General features: G+C 39.3%; 1 protein-coding gene across 4 annotated transcripts in view; it reads left to right on the top strand.

Annotated features, from left to right (window-relative positions):
* Positions 1 to 15,899, top strand: part of fsd1l (fibronectin type III and SPRY domain containing 1-like) — a 57,966-nt gene extending 42,067 nt beyond the window's left edge. The window contains exons 11-14 of one of the 4 annotated variants that reach the window (XM_017684636.2): positions 2,852 to 2,946; positions 4,338 to 4,589; positions 12,218 to 12,306; positions 15,306 to 15,899. In XM_017684636.2, the coding sequence (XP_017540125.1) occupies positions 2,852 to 2,946; positions 4,338 to 4,589; positions 12,218 to 12,306; positions 15,306 to 15,428 (559 nt within the window). In that variant the 3' untranslated portion in view covers positions 15,429 to 15,899. Of the gene's footprint in view, positions 1 to 2,848; positions 2,947 to 4,337; positions 4,590 to 12,217; positions 12,307 to 15,305 lie in introns of all 4 variants that reach the window. The other 3 variants (XM_017684635.2, XM_017684638.2, XM_017684637.2) reach the window with 3 other exon arrangements.
* Positions 15,900 to 17,129: the final 1,230 nt, after the last annotated feature.

Here is a 17,129-nt window from a genome sequence, read left to right as displayed (position 1 = left end):
TTTTCACTAGGGGTGTAAATCTCTGATCACGCATGATTTAACGATGGGCACGTGAACAGATAGACCATGGGGGGCTTGAGCGGCTGCCCAAGTGCCCTCTTGGCATGTTTAATATTTTGTTTTCCGTGAACTTCATTGTTCAAGATTCATTACAGTAAGGCGAGACTGAGTTCAGCCCCCCCAGCAGAAGAGCTAGTTGGTTGGCTTGAGTTCCACAAGCTTCGTCGCTCTTGCCCCCTAGTGTGTGTGTGGTGTTTCATGGCACGGATGGGTTAAATACGGAGGTGAAATTTCCTCGCTGTGGGACTAATAAGGGTCAAGGGACTGTCAAACAAGTTATTAAGTACAAGTTATTCATTTCATATCGCATCAGAAGAAAAGCTGAAAACATACTTAGAAAGAAGAAAGTAACACAGAAGCCTTACGAGCTGAACGTAATCTAATATAAAAATCATATAATTAATATAATAATAATATAATCGGACCTTTTAGTATTTGACGTGTCTAGTTTTGTATAGTTTAGAAATCTTTTAAACATTTTCCAGTTCCACTTACTCCTTATATGGGTCAGAAACGTCCACTTTATCTCCCCATACGAGTCACTGGTGTTACTGATCCTCATCGGTGTTCCACATAATAAAGGAAACACCAGAGACGTTTTTAATGAACGATGCATTTTACTGAACGGCTGCTACTGAACATCAAACCGCACGCTGTCAATCAGGGAACATCCACTAAAATATGGAATTTAATCCATTTGTGTTTCTATTATTTCACAGTGACCTCAGAATAAAGTCGGTCGCACCAGTGACGTCAGCTAAAAGCTTCATATGAGATCATGAGCTGAATGAGCTGATCTCTGAGAACTGAGAGACACAGTGGACTCACCACGAGCTTTTCTTCATAGATCCTCAGAAAACAGGTCAAATGAGGTCGAGTGACGTCATCGGTGTGACTTTTATTTCAAAATAAGAGATTTTTATTCACGCAGTAACACCAGTGACACGACTCCTGAGCACCACAACTTTCATTATATATTTTATATTTATTTGATTTGTTTTCTTTGTCATTTAAATAATATATTTCACAGTCCTGTAGAGATTATTGCAGTTAAAATAGCAGAAAAACGTGTTTTTACCTCCAAATATGTCCTCGGCGTATGAGGACGAGCTCTTCTGTGGTGCTTGGAATTGTAAATTATTGATTTAAAAGTGAATATTGTTAAATTTGACGGCTCAATAAGGCGTAACTTAACTTAAAATATAAATAAATTGTAACCCCATGTTTGTCAACTGTAAAATATCTGTGAACACCAAAACAAGTTAATGGTCATTTCCAGTCACCATTCTGACTTCACATTAAATGAACAAAGGATGGTCTCAGTCTTTTGCCCAGTACGTTAAATGTGATGGTACATGCAGTAGTACTGTATAAATAATTATAACGCGGTGCTATTTTGCGTTTAAAATTATCCCAGGATTGTAGTTTGATCACATTATTGAATATTATTATTTTAATTTGAATATTATTATTTTAATTTGGTTATAATTCATTCTAACATTCCAGGATTGACACAGCTGAGTCTCCACCTTCAGAAAAGTGCATGACTTAAATGCATCGTTACATTTTTACACCCCTAGTGTTCACATATCATCACCAGCCATCATACTGTGTACCATCGTTAAGATAATAGGGCAGTGAGTTCATCTGTCTTATGTAATGACTGAGCAGCGTCCACTGTTGAGAGATTTGACCCCCTCCATATGACTCTGTGGTTTAGGGCGTCCCGTGAGGGCGTGGTCCGAGGCCTCCCTGCATGTCAATTGGCAGAGCCCCCTTTGTTTGAGCAGCCATTCATTCACCAGCTGCTCTCCTGCAAGTGTGTGCATGCGCCACATGGCTAATGGAGGCGGGGTCAGCCGTCGCCTCGCTTTGACATCTGTCATTGCGCAAAGGCTCAGAATTCCCCACAGTACTCTCAAAGCACTAAACCAAGACCTCGCATATGAGATTATATGTCAGACAGGATAACGACGACCCTCTTTACTTTGGACATTTGTACGCTTGTTAAATGATCACCACTAAATTCCACTATCGCTCTTCGCCTGGTTGCCAAGCAACGACTCTGACAGCTGTAGGAGACGCTCGAACCTTTTGAACGTTTTTACTTCTTACTTTGCCACAAAAATGGATTAAGTGATGTCACTAAGCAGAAGCCTCCCTGTGTAAAATGATCAAATTGTAAGTCACTCTGGATAAGAGCACCATAAAAGTGAATGTAAATGACCACGTGGCGTCGCTGGGGCCGAGAGAGCATGTCTACAGCCAGACTCCATTGACTACGTTAGCCTTGTGGCTCCAGGGCAAAGCTAAAGAAGCGAACTCCTTGCCAAACATGTCTTAGCAGATTGACCACATTTGGTGTAACGGGAAATCTGATTTGCTGAGCTACTTGCTGAATAGGGTGTTTCACTGGCCACCGGTTTCTTTTCATCAACATAATCATTGCTTTCGTGGTCCATAATGGCTGCTTCATTTAGGCCTTTGTCTAATCGGTCACCGCTGTCTTGTCCTGTGGAGGTCCCGGGTGCTGTTACTAACCACCGTGGTGTTTTTAATGTAAACCAAATCTGTTACCATTTCTTTTTTTGTGTGTCTGCTTCACCTGTAGTGTGTTCTCCTTCTTCTCTGGGGCTCTTTGATCTTGTGTTTGCAGTTGAATCAGCATGTGTGGGTTCATCTTACTGTAGGTGTCATGAAGTCTAGCAGGATGTGTGTACTGTAAGCTGTGGCAGTGTTGATGTGCTAATGAAAACTGACTGCGTGTTTACTGTCTTGGTGCTTGCAGAAGTGGAACTCCGTCTCCAAAAAGAGGCTCAAATACTCGTTCGCCAGCTCCGAGGGGAGGGAGAGACCGCTTTACTGGAGAGTCCTACACAGTGCTGGGTACAGAGCTGCACCAGTCTTTGAATCAATCGTACACTGACAGGAAAAAATCACTATTCTGTCAGGACCGTAATTTGAAAGTTGTTTTCAATAATGCAAAACCTGTTTCGTCAAGTACGAAAGACAGGGAGATTCACTCGAAAGAGGCCCCGAATATTCTGCAATAACTCTCTCTAGGACGAAGCAATCTGAACGGAACAACGTGCACTGAGCTCCTCGGGATATGGAGCTCTGAACAAGCCGGGATGCCCCTGCGTCGGAGTGATGAGGTAAGCGCCGGACAGCCGCCGCAACGTTTAGCCTCCGCGGCTTCTGGGTACACACCCCTGTACCCCTTCATGTCTCTGGTAGAGAGCGGAGGTTGTTTTCAGCATCACATGTAATGCAGTCGATTACACACACACCAAGGTATGTAGTGTATATTTTTGGTTCAGATTGCTTCATCCTAGCGGGAGTTATAACGGAATATTCGGGGCCTCTTTCGAGTGAATCTCCATGTATATGAAGTGATTTGAATATGAGTATGTATATATATATATATATATATATATATATATATATATATATATATATATATATATATATATATATATATATATATAATAAGTCTAGAGGCAGATAACTTGGTGAATTTTGACAAATATTTGGGTCATATTACCGAAATGTCCACTTTTTTATCTACATATCATTTATCTTTATCAGTCCCTGGTGTTACTGATCCTCACTGGTGTGACACATAACAATGCATTTTAGAAAACGGCTGCTACAGAGCATCAAACCACACGCTGTCAATCAGGGAACATCCACTAAAATATGGAATTTAATCCATTTGTGTTCTATTTTTCACAATGACCTCAGAATAAAGTCGGTCACACCAGTGACGTCAGCTAAAAGCTTCATAGGAGATCATGAGAAAATCTCTGAGAACTGAGAGACGCAGTGGACTCACCATGAGCTTTTCTCCATAGATCCTCAGAAAACAGGTCAAAGGAAGTCGAGTGACGTCATCATCGGTGTGACTTTTATTTCAAAATAAGAGATTTTTTTGGTATGCAGTAACACCAGTGACTTGACTCCTGGGGGACTTTTATTCTATATTTTATAATATTTATTTGGTGTTTGTTTTCGTTGTCATTTAAATCATATATTTCACAGTCCTGTAGAGATTACTGCAGTTAAAGTAGCCCTGTGAGGACGAGCTCTTCTGTAGTGCTTGGAATTCTATAGAATTGATTTATAAACCAACATTCCGGTGTGTAGTTTATAATATCTCAACCTACACTGTATGAGTTGTTATAGTGAACAAAATAATTCTTGGTGTCCACTTGTTCCAAACCTTTGAATAATAGTATATCAAGCCTACAAATATCACTCGCTTTATATGTGTTCAGGTGATACCAGTATTGACTCTAGGCAGCACTACTGGGAGGTGAAGGCCCTGAAAGACTGCAAGTCCTACAGTGTTGGCGTGGCCTACAAGAACCTGGGCAAGTTTGACCAGCTGGGCAAGACCAACACCACATGGTGCATCCACGTCAACAACTGGCTCCAAAACTCATTCGCTGCCAAACACAACAACAAGGCCAAAAGCCTGGACATGCCAGTTCCAGAGAGGATAGGAGTCTACTGTGACTTGGATGGAGGTACAGCAGAGTCCATGAATGACCTAAAGAGCCTCAGGTTTTATTTAGAATCAAGCAGCGTCACACAGGAACTTATAATAATGTGGGTTATTAGAAATAAGACATGTAGATTCCCAAAAATTGAAAGGTCATAGCTTTTATGTGCACGTCAGTCTTGCACCATGGAACACAATAATAATCACAACACACCACACGGCAGCTGAGTTTAGAGCAGCGGTTTATTTTACTGGAGTGAGGTGGCTTGAAAACAGGACTCCTATTACTGAGAGAGCTAAAGGTTCAGTTAATAACAAAAGGCCTTACACTCCACACTGCAGATTCATACTGGATTAAAATCTCTCCACAATTATTACAGTCAGACTGTAAAACTACACACACTGCAGATTCATACTGGATTAAAATCTCTCCACAATTATTACAGTCAGACTGTAAAACTACACACACTGCAGATTCATACTGGATTAAAATCTCTCCACAATTATTACAGTCAGACTGTAAAACTACACACTGCAGATTCATACTGGATTAAAATCACTCCACAATTATTACAGTCAGACTGTAAAACTACACACTGCAGATTCATACTGGATTAAAATCTCTCCACAATTATTACAGTCAGACTGTAAAACTACACGCTGCAGATTCATACTGGATTAAAATCTCTCCACAATTATTACCGTCAGACTGTAAAACTACACACTGCAGATTCATACTGGATTAAAATCTCTCCACAATTATTACAGTCAGACTGTAAAACTACACACACTGCAGATTCATACTGGATTAAAATCTCTCCACAATTATTACAGTCAGACTGTAAAACTACACGCTGCAGATTCATACTGGATTAAAATCTCTCCACAATTATTACCGTCAGACTGTAAAACTACACACTGCAGATTCATACTGGATTAAAATCACTCCACAATTATTACAGTCAGACTGTAAAACTACACACTGCAGATTCATACTGGATTAAAATCACTCCACAATTATTACCATCAGACTGTAAAACTACACACACTGCAGATTCATACTGGATTAAAATCACTCCACAATTATTACAGTCAGACTGTAATACTACACACTGCAGATTCATACTGGATTAAAATCACTCCACAATTATTACAGTCAGACTGTAAAACTACACACTGCAGATTCATACTGGATTAAAATCACTCCACAATTATTACAGTCAGACTGTAAAACTACACACTGCAGATTCATACTGGATTAAAATCACTCCACAATTATTACCGTCAGACTGTAAAACTACACACACTGCAGATTCATACTGGATTAAAATCACTCCACAATTATTACAGTCAGACTGTAAAACTACACACTGCAGATTCATACTGGATTAAAATCACTCCACAATTATTACCGTCAGACTGTAAAACTACACACTGCAGATTCATACTGGATTAAAATCACTCCACAATTATTACAGTCAGACAGTAAAACTACACACACTGCAGATTCATACTGGATTAAAATCACTCCACAATTATTACAGTCAGACTGTAAAACTACACACTGCAGATTCATACTGGATTAAAATCACTCCACAATTATTACAGTCAGACTGTAAAACTACACACTGCAGATTCATACTGGATTAAAATCACTCCACAATTATTACCGTCAGACTGTAAAACTACACGCTGCAGATTCATACTGGATTAAAATCTCTCCACAATTATTACAGTCAGACTGTAAAACTACACGCTGCAGATTCATACTGGATTAAAATCTCTCCACAATTATTACAGTCAGACTGTAAAACTACATGCTGCAGATTCATACTGGATTAAAATCACTCCACAATTATTACAGTCAGACTGTAAAACTACACGCTGCAGATTCATACTGGATTAAAATCACTCCACAATTATTACAGTCAGACTGTAAAACTACACGCTGCAGATTCATACTGGATTAAAATCTCTCCACAATTATTACAGTCAGACTGTAAAACTACACGCTGCAGATTCATACTGGATTAAAATCTCTCCACAATTATTACAGTCAGACTGTAAAACTACACGCTGCAGATTCATACTGGATTAAAATCACTCCACAATTATTACAGTCAGACTGTAAAACTACACGCTGCAGATTCATACTGGATTAAAATCACTCCACAATTATTACAGTCAGACTGTAAAACTACACACTGCAGATTCATACTGGATTAAAATCACTCCACAATTATTACAGTCAGACTGTAAAACTACACGCTGCAGATTCATACTGGATTAATATCACTCCACAATTATTACAGTCAGACTGTAAAACTACACACTGCAGATTCATACTGGATTAAAATCACTCCACAATTATTACAGTCAGACTGTAAAACTACACACTGCAGATTCATACTGGATTAAAATCACTCCACAATTATTACAGTCAGACTGTAAAACTACACACTGCAGATTCATACTGGATTAAAATCTCTCCACAATTATTACAGTCAGACTGTAAAACTACACGCTGCAGATTCATACTGGATTAAAATCTCTCCACAATTATTACCGTCAGACTGTAAAACTACACACTGCAGATTCATACTGGATTAAAATCTCTCCACAATTATTACAGTCAGACTGTAAAACTACACACACTGCAGATTCATACTGGATTAAAATCTCTCCACAATTATTACAGTCAGACTGTAAAACTACACGCTGCAGATTCATACTGGATTAAAATCTCTCCACAATTATTACCGTCAGACTGTAAAACTACACACTGCAGATTCATACTGGATTAAAATCACTCCACAATTATTACAGTCAGACTGTAAAACTACACACTGCAGATTCATACTGGATTAAAATCACTCCACAATTATTACCATCAGACTGTAAAACTACACACACTGCAGATTCATACTGGATTAAAATCACTCCACAATTATTACAGTCAGACTGTAATACTACACACTGCAGATTCATACTGGATTAAAATCACTCCACAATTATTACAGTCAGACTGTAAAACTACACACTGCAGATTCATACTGGATTAAAATCACTCCACAATTATTACAGTCAGACTGTAAAACTACACACACTGCAGATTCATACTGGATTAAAATCACTCCACAATTATTACAGTCAGACTGTAAAACTACACACTGCAGATTCATACTGGATTAAAATCACTCCACAATTATTACCGTCAGACTGTAAAACTACACACACTGCAGATTCATACTGGATTAAAATCACTCCACAATTATTACAGTCAGACTGTAAAACTACACGCTGCAGATTCATACTGGATTAAAATCACTCCACAATTATTACAGTCAGACTGTAAAACTACACGCTGCAGATTCATACTGGATTAAAATCACTCCACAATTATTACCGTCAGACTGTAAAACTACACACACTGCAGATTCATACTGGATTAAAATCACTCCACAATTATTACAGTCAGACTGTAAAACTACACACTGCAGATTCATACTGGATTAAAATCACTCCACAATTATTACCGTCAGACTGTAAAACTACACACTGCAGATTCATACTGGATTAAAATCACTCCACAATTATTACAGTCAGACAGTAAAACTACACACACTGCAGATTCATACTGGATTAAAATCACTCCACAATTATTACAGTCAGACTGTAAAACTACACACTGCAGATTCATACTGGATTAAAATCACTCCACAATTATTACAGTCAGACTGTAAAACTACACACTGCAGATTCATACTGGATTAAAATCACTCCACAATTATTACCGTCAGACTGTAAAACTACACACTGCAGATTCATACTGGATTAAAATCTCTCCACAATTATTACAGTCAGACTGTAAAACTACACGCTGCAGATTCATACTGGATTAAAATCTCTCCACAATTATTACAGTCAGACTGTAAAACTACACGCTGCAGATTCATACTGGATTAAAATCTCTCCACAATTATTACAGTCAGACTGTAAAACTACACGCTGCAGATTCATACTGGATTAAAATCTCTCCACAATTATTACAGTCAGACTGTAAAACTACATGCTGCAGATTCATACTGGATTAAAATCACTCCACAATTATTACAGTCAGACTGTAAAACTACACGCTGCAGATTCATACTGGATTAAAATCACTCCACAATTATTACAGTCAGACTGTAAAACTACACGCTGCAGATTCATACTGGATTAAAATCTCTCCACAATTATTACAGTCAGACTGTAAAACTACACGCTGCAGATTCATACTGGATTAAAATCTCTCCACAATTATTACAGTCAGACTGTAAAACTACACGCTGCAGATTCATACTGGATTAAAATCACTCCACAATTATTACAGTCAGACTGTAAAACTACACGCTGCAGATTCATACTGGATTAAAATCACTCCACAATTATTACAGTCAGACTGTAAAACTACACACTGCAGATTCATACTGGATTAAAATCACTCCACAATTATTACAGTCAGACTGTAAAACTACACGCTGCAGATTCATACTGGATTAATATCACTCCACAATTATTACAGTCAGACTGTAAAACTACACACTGCAGATTCATACTGGATTAAAATCACTCCACAATTATTACAGTCAGACTGTAAAACTACACACTGCAGATTCATACTGGATTAAAATCACTCCACAATTATTACAGTCAGACTGTAAAACTACACACTGCAGATTCATACTGGATTAAAATCATTCCACAATTATTACAGTCACACTGTAAAACTACACACACTGCAGATTCATACTGGATTAAAATCACTCCACAATTATTACCGTCAGACTGTAAAACTACACACTGCAGATTCATACTGGATTAAAATCACTCACAATTATTACCGTCAGACTGTAAAACTACACACACTGCAGATTCATACTGGATTAAAATCACTCCACAATTATTACCGTCAGACTGTAAAACTACACACTGCAGATTCATACTGGATTAAAATCACTCCACAATTATTACCGTCAGACTGTAAAACTACACACTGCAGATTCATACTGGATTAAAATCACTCCACAATTATTACCGTCAGACTGTAAAACTACACACTGCAGATTCATACTGGATTAAAATCACTCCACAATTATTACAGTCAGACTGTAAAACTACACACACTGCAGATTCATACTGGATTAAAATCACTCCACAATTATTACAGTCAGACTGTAAAACTACACACTGCAGATTCATACTGGATTAAAATCTCTCCACAATTATTACCGTCAGACTGTAAAACTACACAGTGCAGATTCATACTGGATTAAAATCTCTCCACAATTATTACAGTCAGACTGTAAAACTACACGCTGCAGATTCATACTGGATTAAAATCACTCCACAATTATTACAGTCAGACTGTAAAACTACACGCTGCAGATTCATACTGGATTAAAATCTCTCCACAATTATTACCGTCAGACTGTAAAACTACACGCTGCAGATTCATACTGGATTAAAATCACTCCACAATTATTACAGTCAGACTGTAAAACTACACACACTGCAGATTCATACTGGATTAAAATCACTCCACAATTATTACAGTCAGACTGTAAAACTACACACTGCAGATTCATACTGGATTAAAATCACTCCACAATTATTACAGTCAGACTGTAAAACTACACACACTGCAAATTCATACTGGATTAAAATCACTCCACAATTATTACAGTCAGACTGTAAAACTACACACTGCTGATTCATACTGGATTAAAATCACTCCACAATTATTACAGACAGACTGTAAAACTACACACTGCAGATTCATACTGGATTAAAATCACTCCACAATTATTACTGTCAGACTGTAAAACTACACGCTGCAGATTCATACTGGATTAAAATCACTCCACAATTATTACAGTCAGACTGTAAAACTACACACTGCAGATTCATACTGGATTAAAATCACTCCACAATTATTACAGTCAGACTGTAAAACTACACGCACTGCAGATTCATACTGGATTAAAATCACTCCACAATTATTACCATCAGACTGTAAAACTACACGCTGCAGATTCATACTGGATTAAAATCACTCCACAATTATTACAGTCAGACTGTAAAACTACACACTGCAGATTCATACTGGATTAAAATCACTCCACAATTATTACAGTCAGACTGTAAAACTACACAGTGCAGATTCATACTGGATTAAAATCACTCCACAATTATTACAGTCAGACTGTAAAACTACACAGTGCAGATTCATACTGGATTAAAATCTCTCCACAATTATTACAGTCAGACTGTAAAACTACACACTGCAGATTCATACTGGATTAAAATCCCTCCACAATTATTACCGTCAGACTGTAAAACTACACGCTGCAGATTCATACTGGATTAAAATCTTTCCACAATTATTACAGTCAGACTGTAAAACTACACGCTGCAGATTCATACTGGATTAAAATCACTCCACAATTATTACAGTCAGACTGTAAAACTACACGCTGCAGATTCATACTGGATTAAAATCACTCCACAATTATTACAGTCAGACTGTAAAACTACACGCTGCAGATTCATACTGGATTAAAATCACTCCACAATTATTACAGTCAGACTGTAAAACTACACGCTGCAGATTCATACTGGATTAAAATCACTCCACAATTATTACAGTCAGACTGTAAAACTACACACTGCAGATTCATACTGGATTAAAATCGCTCCACAATTATTACAGTCAGACTGTAAAACTACACACGCTGCAGATTCATACTGGATTAAAATCACTCCACAATTATTACAGTCAGACTGTAAAACTACACACTGCAGATTCATACTGGATTAAAATCACTCCACAGTTATTACAGTCAGACTGTAAAACTACACGCTGCAGATTCATACTGGATTAAAATCACTCCACAATTATTACAGTCAGACTGTAAAACTACACACACTGCAGATTCATACTGGATTAAAATCACTCCACAATAATTACAGTCAGACTGTAAAACTACACACACTGCAGATTCATACTGGATTAAAATCACTCCACAATTATTACAGTCAGACTGTAAAACTACACACTGCAGATTCATACTGGATTAAAATCACTCCACAATTATTACCGTCAGACTGTAAAACTACACACTGCAGATTCATACTGGATTAAAATCACTCCACAATTATTACAGTCAGACTGTAAAACTACACACACTGCAGATTCATACTGGATTAAAATCACTCCACAATTATTACAGTCAGACTGTAAAACTACACACTGCAGATTCATACTGGATTAAAATCACTCCACAATTATTACAGTCAGACTGTAAAACTACACACTCCTTCCTTATGCAATATCTGCCCTTCTGATGTAATCTGAGTACTGGAGTATATTACAGGAAATCCTATATCTTACTCTAAGTGCCTTTCTCCCTGTTCCTCCTCTTGCTGAGGGCTACTGGACACCTGTGGATCAAATGACCGCAGATCTATTAGCTATTCTGCCGAGCAGAGAAACACCAACAGGCTTTGTGAAGCAGAGTTCTTTTTAATCGCTTCGTCCAGCTGAATGACCGCATTGTATGTTTTGCGACTGATCTTTTCTCTTTCGTCTTCTTTCTGTTCTTTTCATTTCAGGTCAGCTTTCTTTCTACAACGCAGAAAGCAAACAGCTGCTTCACGTGTTCAAGACCAAGTTCACTCAGCCCGTTGTGCCGGCCTTTATGGTGAGAGGTGGTTGAATAGTCGCAAGAGAGTCTTCCAGCTACAATGCAGTTTTTTGTTCTTCCAGGTTACAATACGGAAATATGGAAAGTTGTGCAAATAAGATATTAAAAAAAATGTATTGTGTAATAATAATAATAATAACGTCCCTTACAAGTCAACATTTAGAGTGAGTGTGGTTACCACTGAAATTGGAGCTTCTACATGTTTCACTATGGCACAGTGCAGAAAGCATAAGGTCAGGCTATATGTAGCTGGGTAAAATTAAATCTGACCCACTTGTCCACGCGCCAGTCTGTCTTCTGCCACAAATGGAATGTTATGTGCTTCATCTGCTAATAGCAGCTTCATTGAGTACAGAAAAGACTGAGTCGTTCACACGTTTAGGGGACAGCAGATCAAAAGAGTTTAAAAAGTCTACAGATGTGTACAGTTGACAGCAGTAGCTCATCTATGGGCTAGTAATCGTGATTCTGGGAAACCTGGAAAGGCCTGAAGATCTTATGAAGTATGACAGCAAAATTGTTATAAACAAAAAAAATTCTTGCCTCCAGTGAGAGATTAATTACAAAACGGTGCACACGTCAGCTACCACCCTTCATTTATATCATTTCCAGTCAAGTGCAAGAAAACGGGATTCCTAACAGCACCTCAAGACCCCGATCTGAAAGTGTGTAGCTGACAACAAGCCGGTAAAGAACACTTGCAAATCAAAGAAGATGCTGGAGTTCTCAGAACTATAGAACAAATTACGCGTCATTGAATATGAAATCTTTCGGATTGTGAAAAGCAGGAAAATTTAACCAACTTCTAAGACTTTGGAGGTGTGTTTACAGTGTGTTTACAGTGTGTTTACACGCACTTAATAATCCGAAAACTGCACAGTCAGATTTTGTCGGTAATCTGATCAGCATGTTTACATGCACGTGAGTAATCAAGTAAAGGGGGAACTCCAGGTCTACAAGTCAGACAGTGATCAGATTTCTTTACAACCAGCCACTAAACTCACAGAAGACGTGACGTAATCGTAACGTAAAACTCAAACTTCCTGCTGCTGTTTTTTTTTTTTTTTTTTTTTTAAACATCGCGCCGCTTTACCTGAAATATGAACATAAATCATCTAGACGATGAAGAATATTTAAACCTTTGTTTCCTGTTTGGTTTCAGCGCCGCTCCAACAGCGTTTTGCTGCGTCTCGCAGAATCCACCGTCTGATCTCGCGCAGACTGAAGTCTGGAAGAAATCAGAGTAGAGTTTACGTGCACTGAGAAATCTGACTACTGAGCTAAAATCCAGCCCTTTTCCTTAATCGGATTTCTAGATCGGAGAATGGCGTTTACATGACCATTTGAATAATCGGACAGCTGCAGAAATCCGATCATGATTGGGTTATTGAGTGTATCTGTGCGCGCTCAGTGAAAAGAATGAAGGATGAAAAGTGATATTGTTATTCTCAGTGGCCGTTTTGACTGAAGACACAGTAAGAGTCTTTATTCTTATCCCTCGTGTGGTGTTGATGTGTGTGTTACTCTGTGCTCTGGTCGAACCACTGCATTATTGTTTATTTAAATCAGTACAGCCAAAACACACACACACACACACACACACAAACATTTTCTAAGCCGCTTCTCCCTCAGGGTCGTGGGGCGGTGCTGGAGCCTATCCCAGTGATCATCGGGCAGAGGGCAGGATACACCCTGGACAGGTCACCAGTCCATCGCAGGGCAGACAGACATACACACACACACACTCACACCTAGGGGCAATGTAGCATGTCCAATTGGCCTAACTGCATGTCTTTGGACCGTGGGAGAAAACCGGAGAACCCGGAGGAAACCCACACAGAAAAGGGGAGAACATGCAGACAGCCAAAACAATTCATGTGAAAATACCAGATGTTTAAAATATCACAACTGATTAGTGTAGGGTTCTCCTTTAGCAGCTGTAGCCTGTCAGCAGCCTGTCAATGTTGTCCACCCTCACTCACCACACACACACACACACACACACACACACACACTAACAGCAGGCCATGTAGGAGGAGAACAGAGTGAAGGACACAGCACCTCCACACTTTTACCCCTCACGGGTTCAGCCCAGCACCACATGTGTAGTATAAGTGTGGCGGGGGGTGAACAGAGAGAAGCTCTATTTAAAAATGGGTTATTTTATATGTTCTTCACAGAAACCAAGAATCTGAGGCTGAAATAATAATAAATCACATCATTTTTTATTTTGGTAAACATTGAAAAGGGTCCCACAGACCTGAACACCACCCACGGGTTAAAACAGTCAGCATGATGATTTACTTCCTTAGTAATATGCTTGATGTCTTGTTCCTAAATTGATACTTTACCAAATCAGTACTTAAGGAAATTCTTAATTAACTGTTTAGTTACTTTTTTTTCAGCCATTTCTAGTCCACATATTGCACCAAAGAATTAAGCATTAGAGTTAATGTAAATGGGAAATCATGTCACTGTATCCGGGAGGGGTTCTCTCGGTGATAGGTGGAGGTGGCGGAGGGGGAGAGATGAAACAATATAGTGCTTGCTAATATCATTTTCTGGGCCTGATGGTCATCGTTGAAATAATCAGAAGTGAGAAGACGTTCCAGAGGTGGAGGAAAAGGCACCAAGAAATTCCATGATCAATGGACAAAAAGAAATGCTCTAAAATGACTTGGAGAAAATCAAACTGTTGTTTCCTTCTCCTGTTAGTTAACATTTTAGAGATAGATGGTTTTATAGAGGTTTTATTAGGACAGCAGCGATATATCACTCTTAAAGGAACAGTAACAAAAACGGCCTGTTTATGAGTAAAGAGAGGTTGGAAATGGACATTAAAATGAATTATGACTTTTTATTGCATAAAAACACATCACAAATTAAAAATAAATGACATAACACAACTTGTTCACATTTGACGTGTAAACTCTCACTAAAGTTGTGTAAAATGGAGTTTAAAGATTATGAATTCTGTTTTTTTGTGTCGTCCACAGGTGTGGTGTGGTGGGCTGAGTCTGTCGACGGGTTTACAGGTGCCCAGTGCGGTCAGAAGCTTCCAGAAAGCTGAAAATGGGTTGGCGGGATCGAACAGCAGCCTGAACAGCATGGCGCAGTAGCCTGAACTACCCACCTCCAAAAACACACACAAAGACCTGCTGTGCTCTGAAGCCACCCAGTGCTCGCTGATGTAGGACCAGCTTCCTTCTGCACACGTTAACTTCTATCAGCAGCACAACAGTCGCCTCCAAACAACCCATAAACTTCCACTCCACCTCCTACTTCCAGGAATGCCCTTCCTGAGGAGCATGTGATCCAGTGATGGAATGCTGTGAGGCATCATGGGAAATTGGGCCCTGGACTGGCAGGAACCAGATAAAAACGTGCTCTACTCCGCCTTCGTCTACGCCTATGAAAATGAAACGTATTGTCATATGTTGTCAATATATTCCAAAATACAAATGGAATACACCGGTCAGGCGTGACATTCTGACCGCCTCCTCGTTTCTGCGCTCACTGTCCATCTTACCAGCTCCACTTACTGTATAGCTGCACTCTGTAGTTCTACAGTTACAGACTGTAGTCCATCTGTTTCTCTGATACTCTGTTACCCTGTGGATCAGACACAGCAGTGCTGCTGGAGTTTTTAAACACTGCGTCCACTCACTGTCCACTCTATTAGACACTCCTACCTCGTCGGTCCACCTTGTAGATGTAAAGTCAGAGACGACAGCTCATCTGCTGCTGCACAGCTTGTGTTGGTCATCCTCTGGTCCTTCATCAGTGGTCACAGGACGCTGCCCACAGGACGCTGCTGGCTGGATATTTTTGGTTGGTGGACTGTTCTCAGTCCAGCAGCGACACTGAGGTGTTTAAAAACTCCAGCAGCACTGCTGTGTCTGATCCACTCAGACCAGCACAACACACACTAACACACCACCACCACGTCAGTGTCACTGCAGTGCTGAGAATGACCCACCACCCAAACAGTACCTGCTCTGTGAGGGTCCATGGGGGTCCTGACCACTGAAGAACAGGGTAACAGAGTATCAGAGAAACAGATGGACTACAAAGTGACCCTATAGAGTAAGTGGAGCTGATAAAATGGACAATGAGCGCAGAAACAAGGAGGTGGTCAGAATGTTGTGACCGGTGTAGGTTGCGATGTATTTTCAATATATTCTTCTTTTGTATGGGTACCGTAAGAGAAATGCCTCTTTCTTGGTTTCTGTCTCTTGTTATCTTAAAGATGTTTGCACCAGAGATACTAGCGGCTTCATCAGGGAATAGTTGAGTGCACTTTTTCCTTACTAACTCTAGGTTGAATTTGTTTTTCTCATGATTTACTGCTGACGAGTTTACTCCGCAACGAGAGACCCTGTCCCGTTTGATTTGTCGTGTTATTTTATTGAAAATCGTGTAATTTGGTTTAGTTTGGTTTGTGTTTAGTATCTATGCGCGTGTGTAAGTGTGAGTATGGCCTATGAGTGCGAGTGACTATTACCTCCTGTCCGATCGATCAGGGTATTTTTCCCTTGGACTCTGATCCTTTTCGCCGTTTGAAACACGAACCCTGTAGTTTTTACTACGGTATGTGAAGTGGTTGAACATGACTGTGGAAAAACTTTTGCACGATGTAAACAATTTCAATGCTGCTTCGTTAGTCTACTGTTAATTCTGTCGTTTGTACAAACGGTCTGTTTAGCCCTGTCTACCAAAAACGGACCGTTTTCAGAGCGTCACCTGGACACTTTGGTTATGGCTGATACGATGGATTTTTTTTTTTTTTCGTTCGTTTTTCCTCTTACCTGATGCATTTA

This window comes from Pygocentrus nattereri, chromosome 23 (genome assembly GCF_015220715.1).
Source record: "Pygocentrus nattereri isolate fPygNat1 chromosome 23, fPygNat1.pri, whole genome shotgun sequence".
NCBI classification, from domain to species: domain Eukaryota; kingdom Metazoa; phylum Chordata; class Actinopteri; order Characiformes; family Serrasalmidae; genus Pygocentrus; species Pygocentrus nattereri.
Note: the sequence above shows the minus strand (reverse complement) of the source record. Positions and strands in the feature narration are given on the sequence as shown.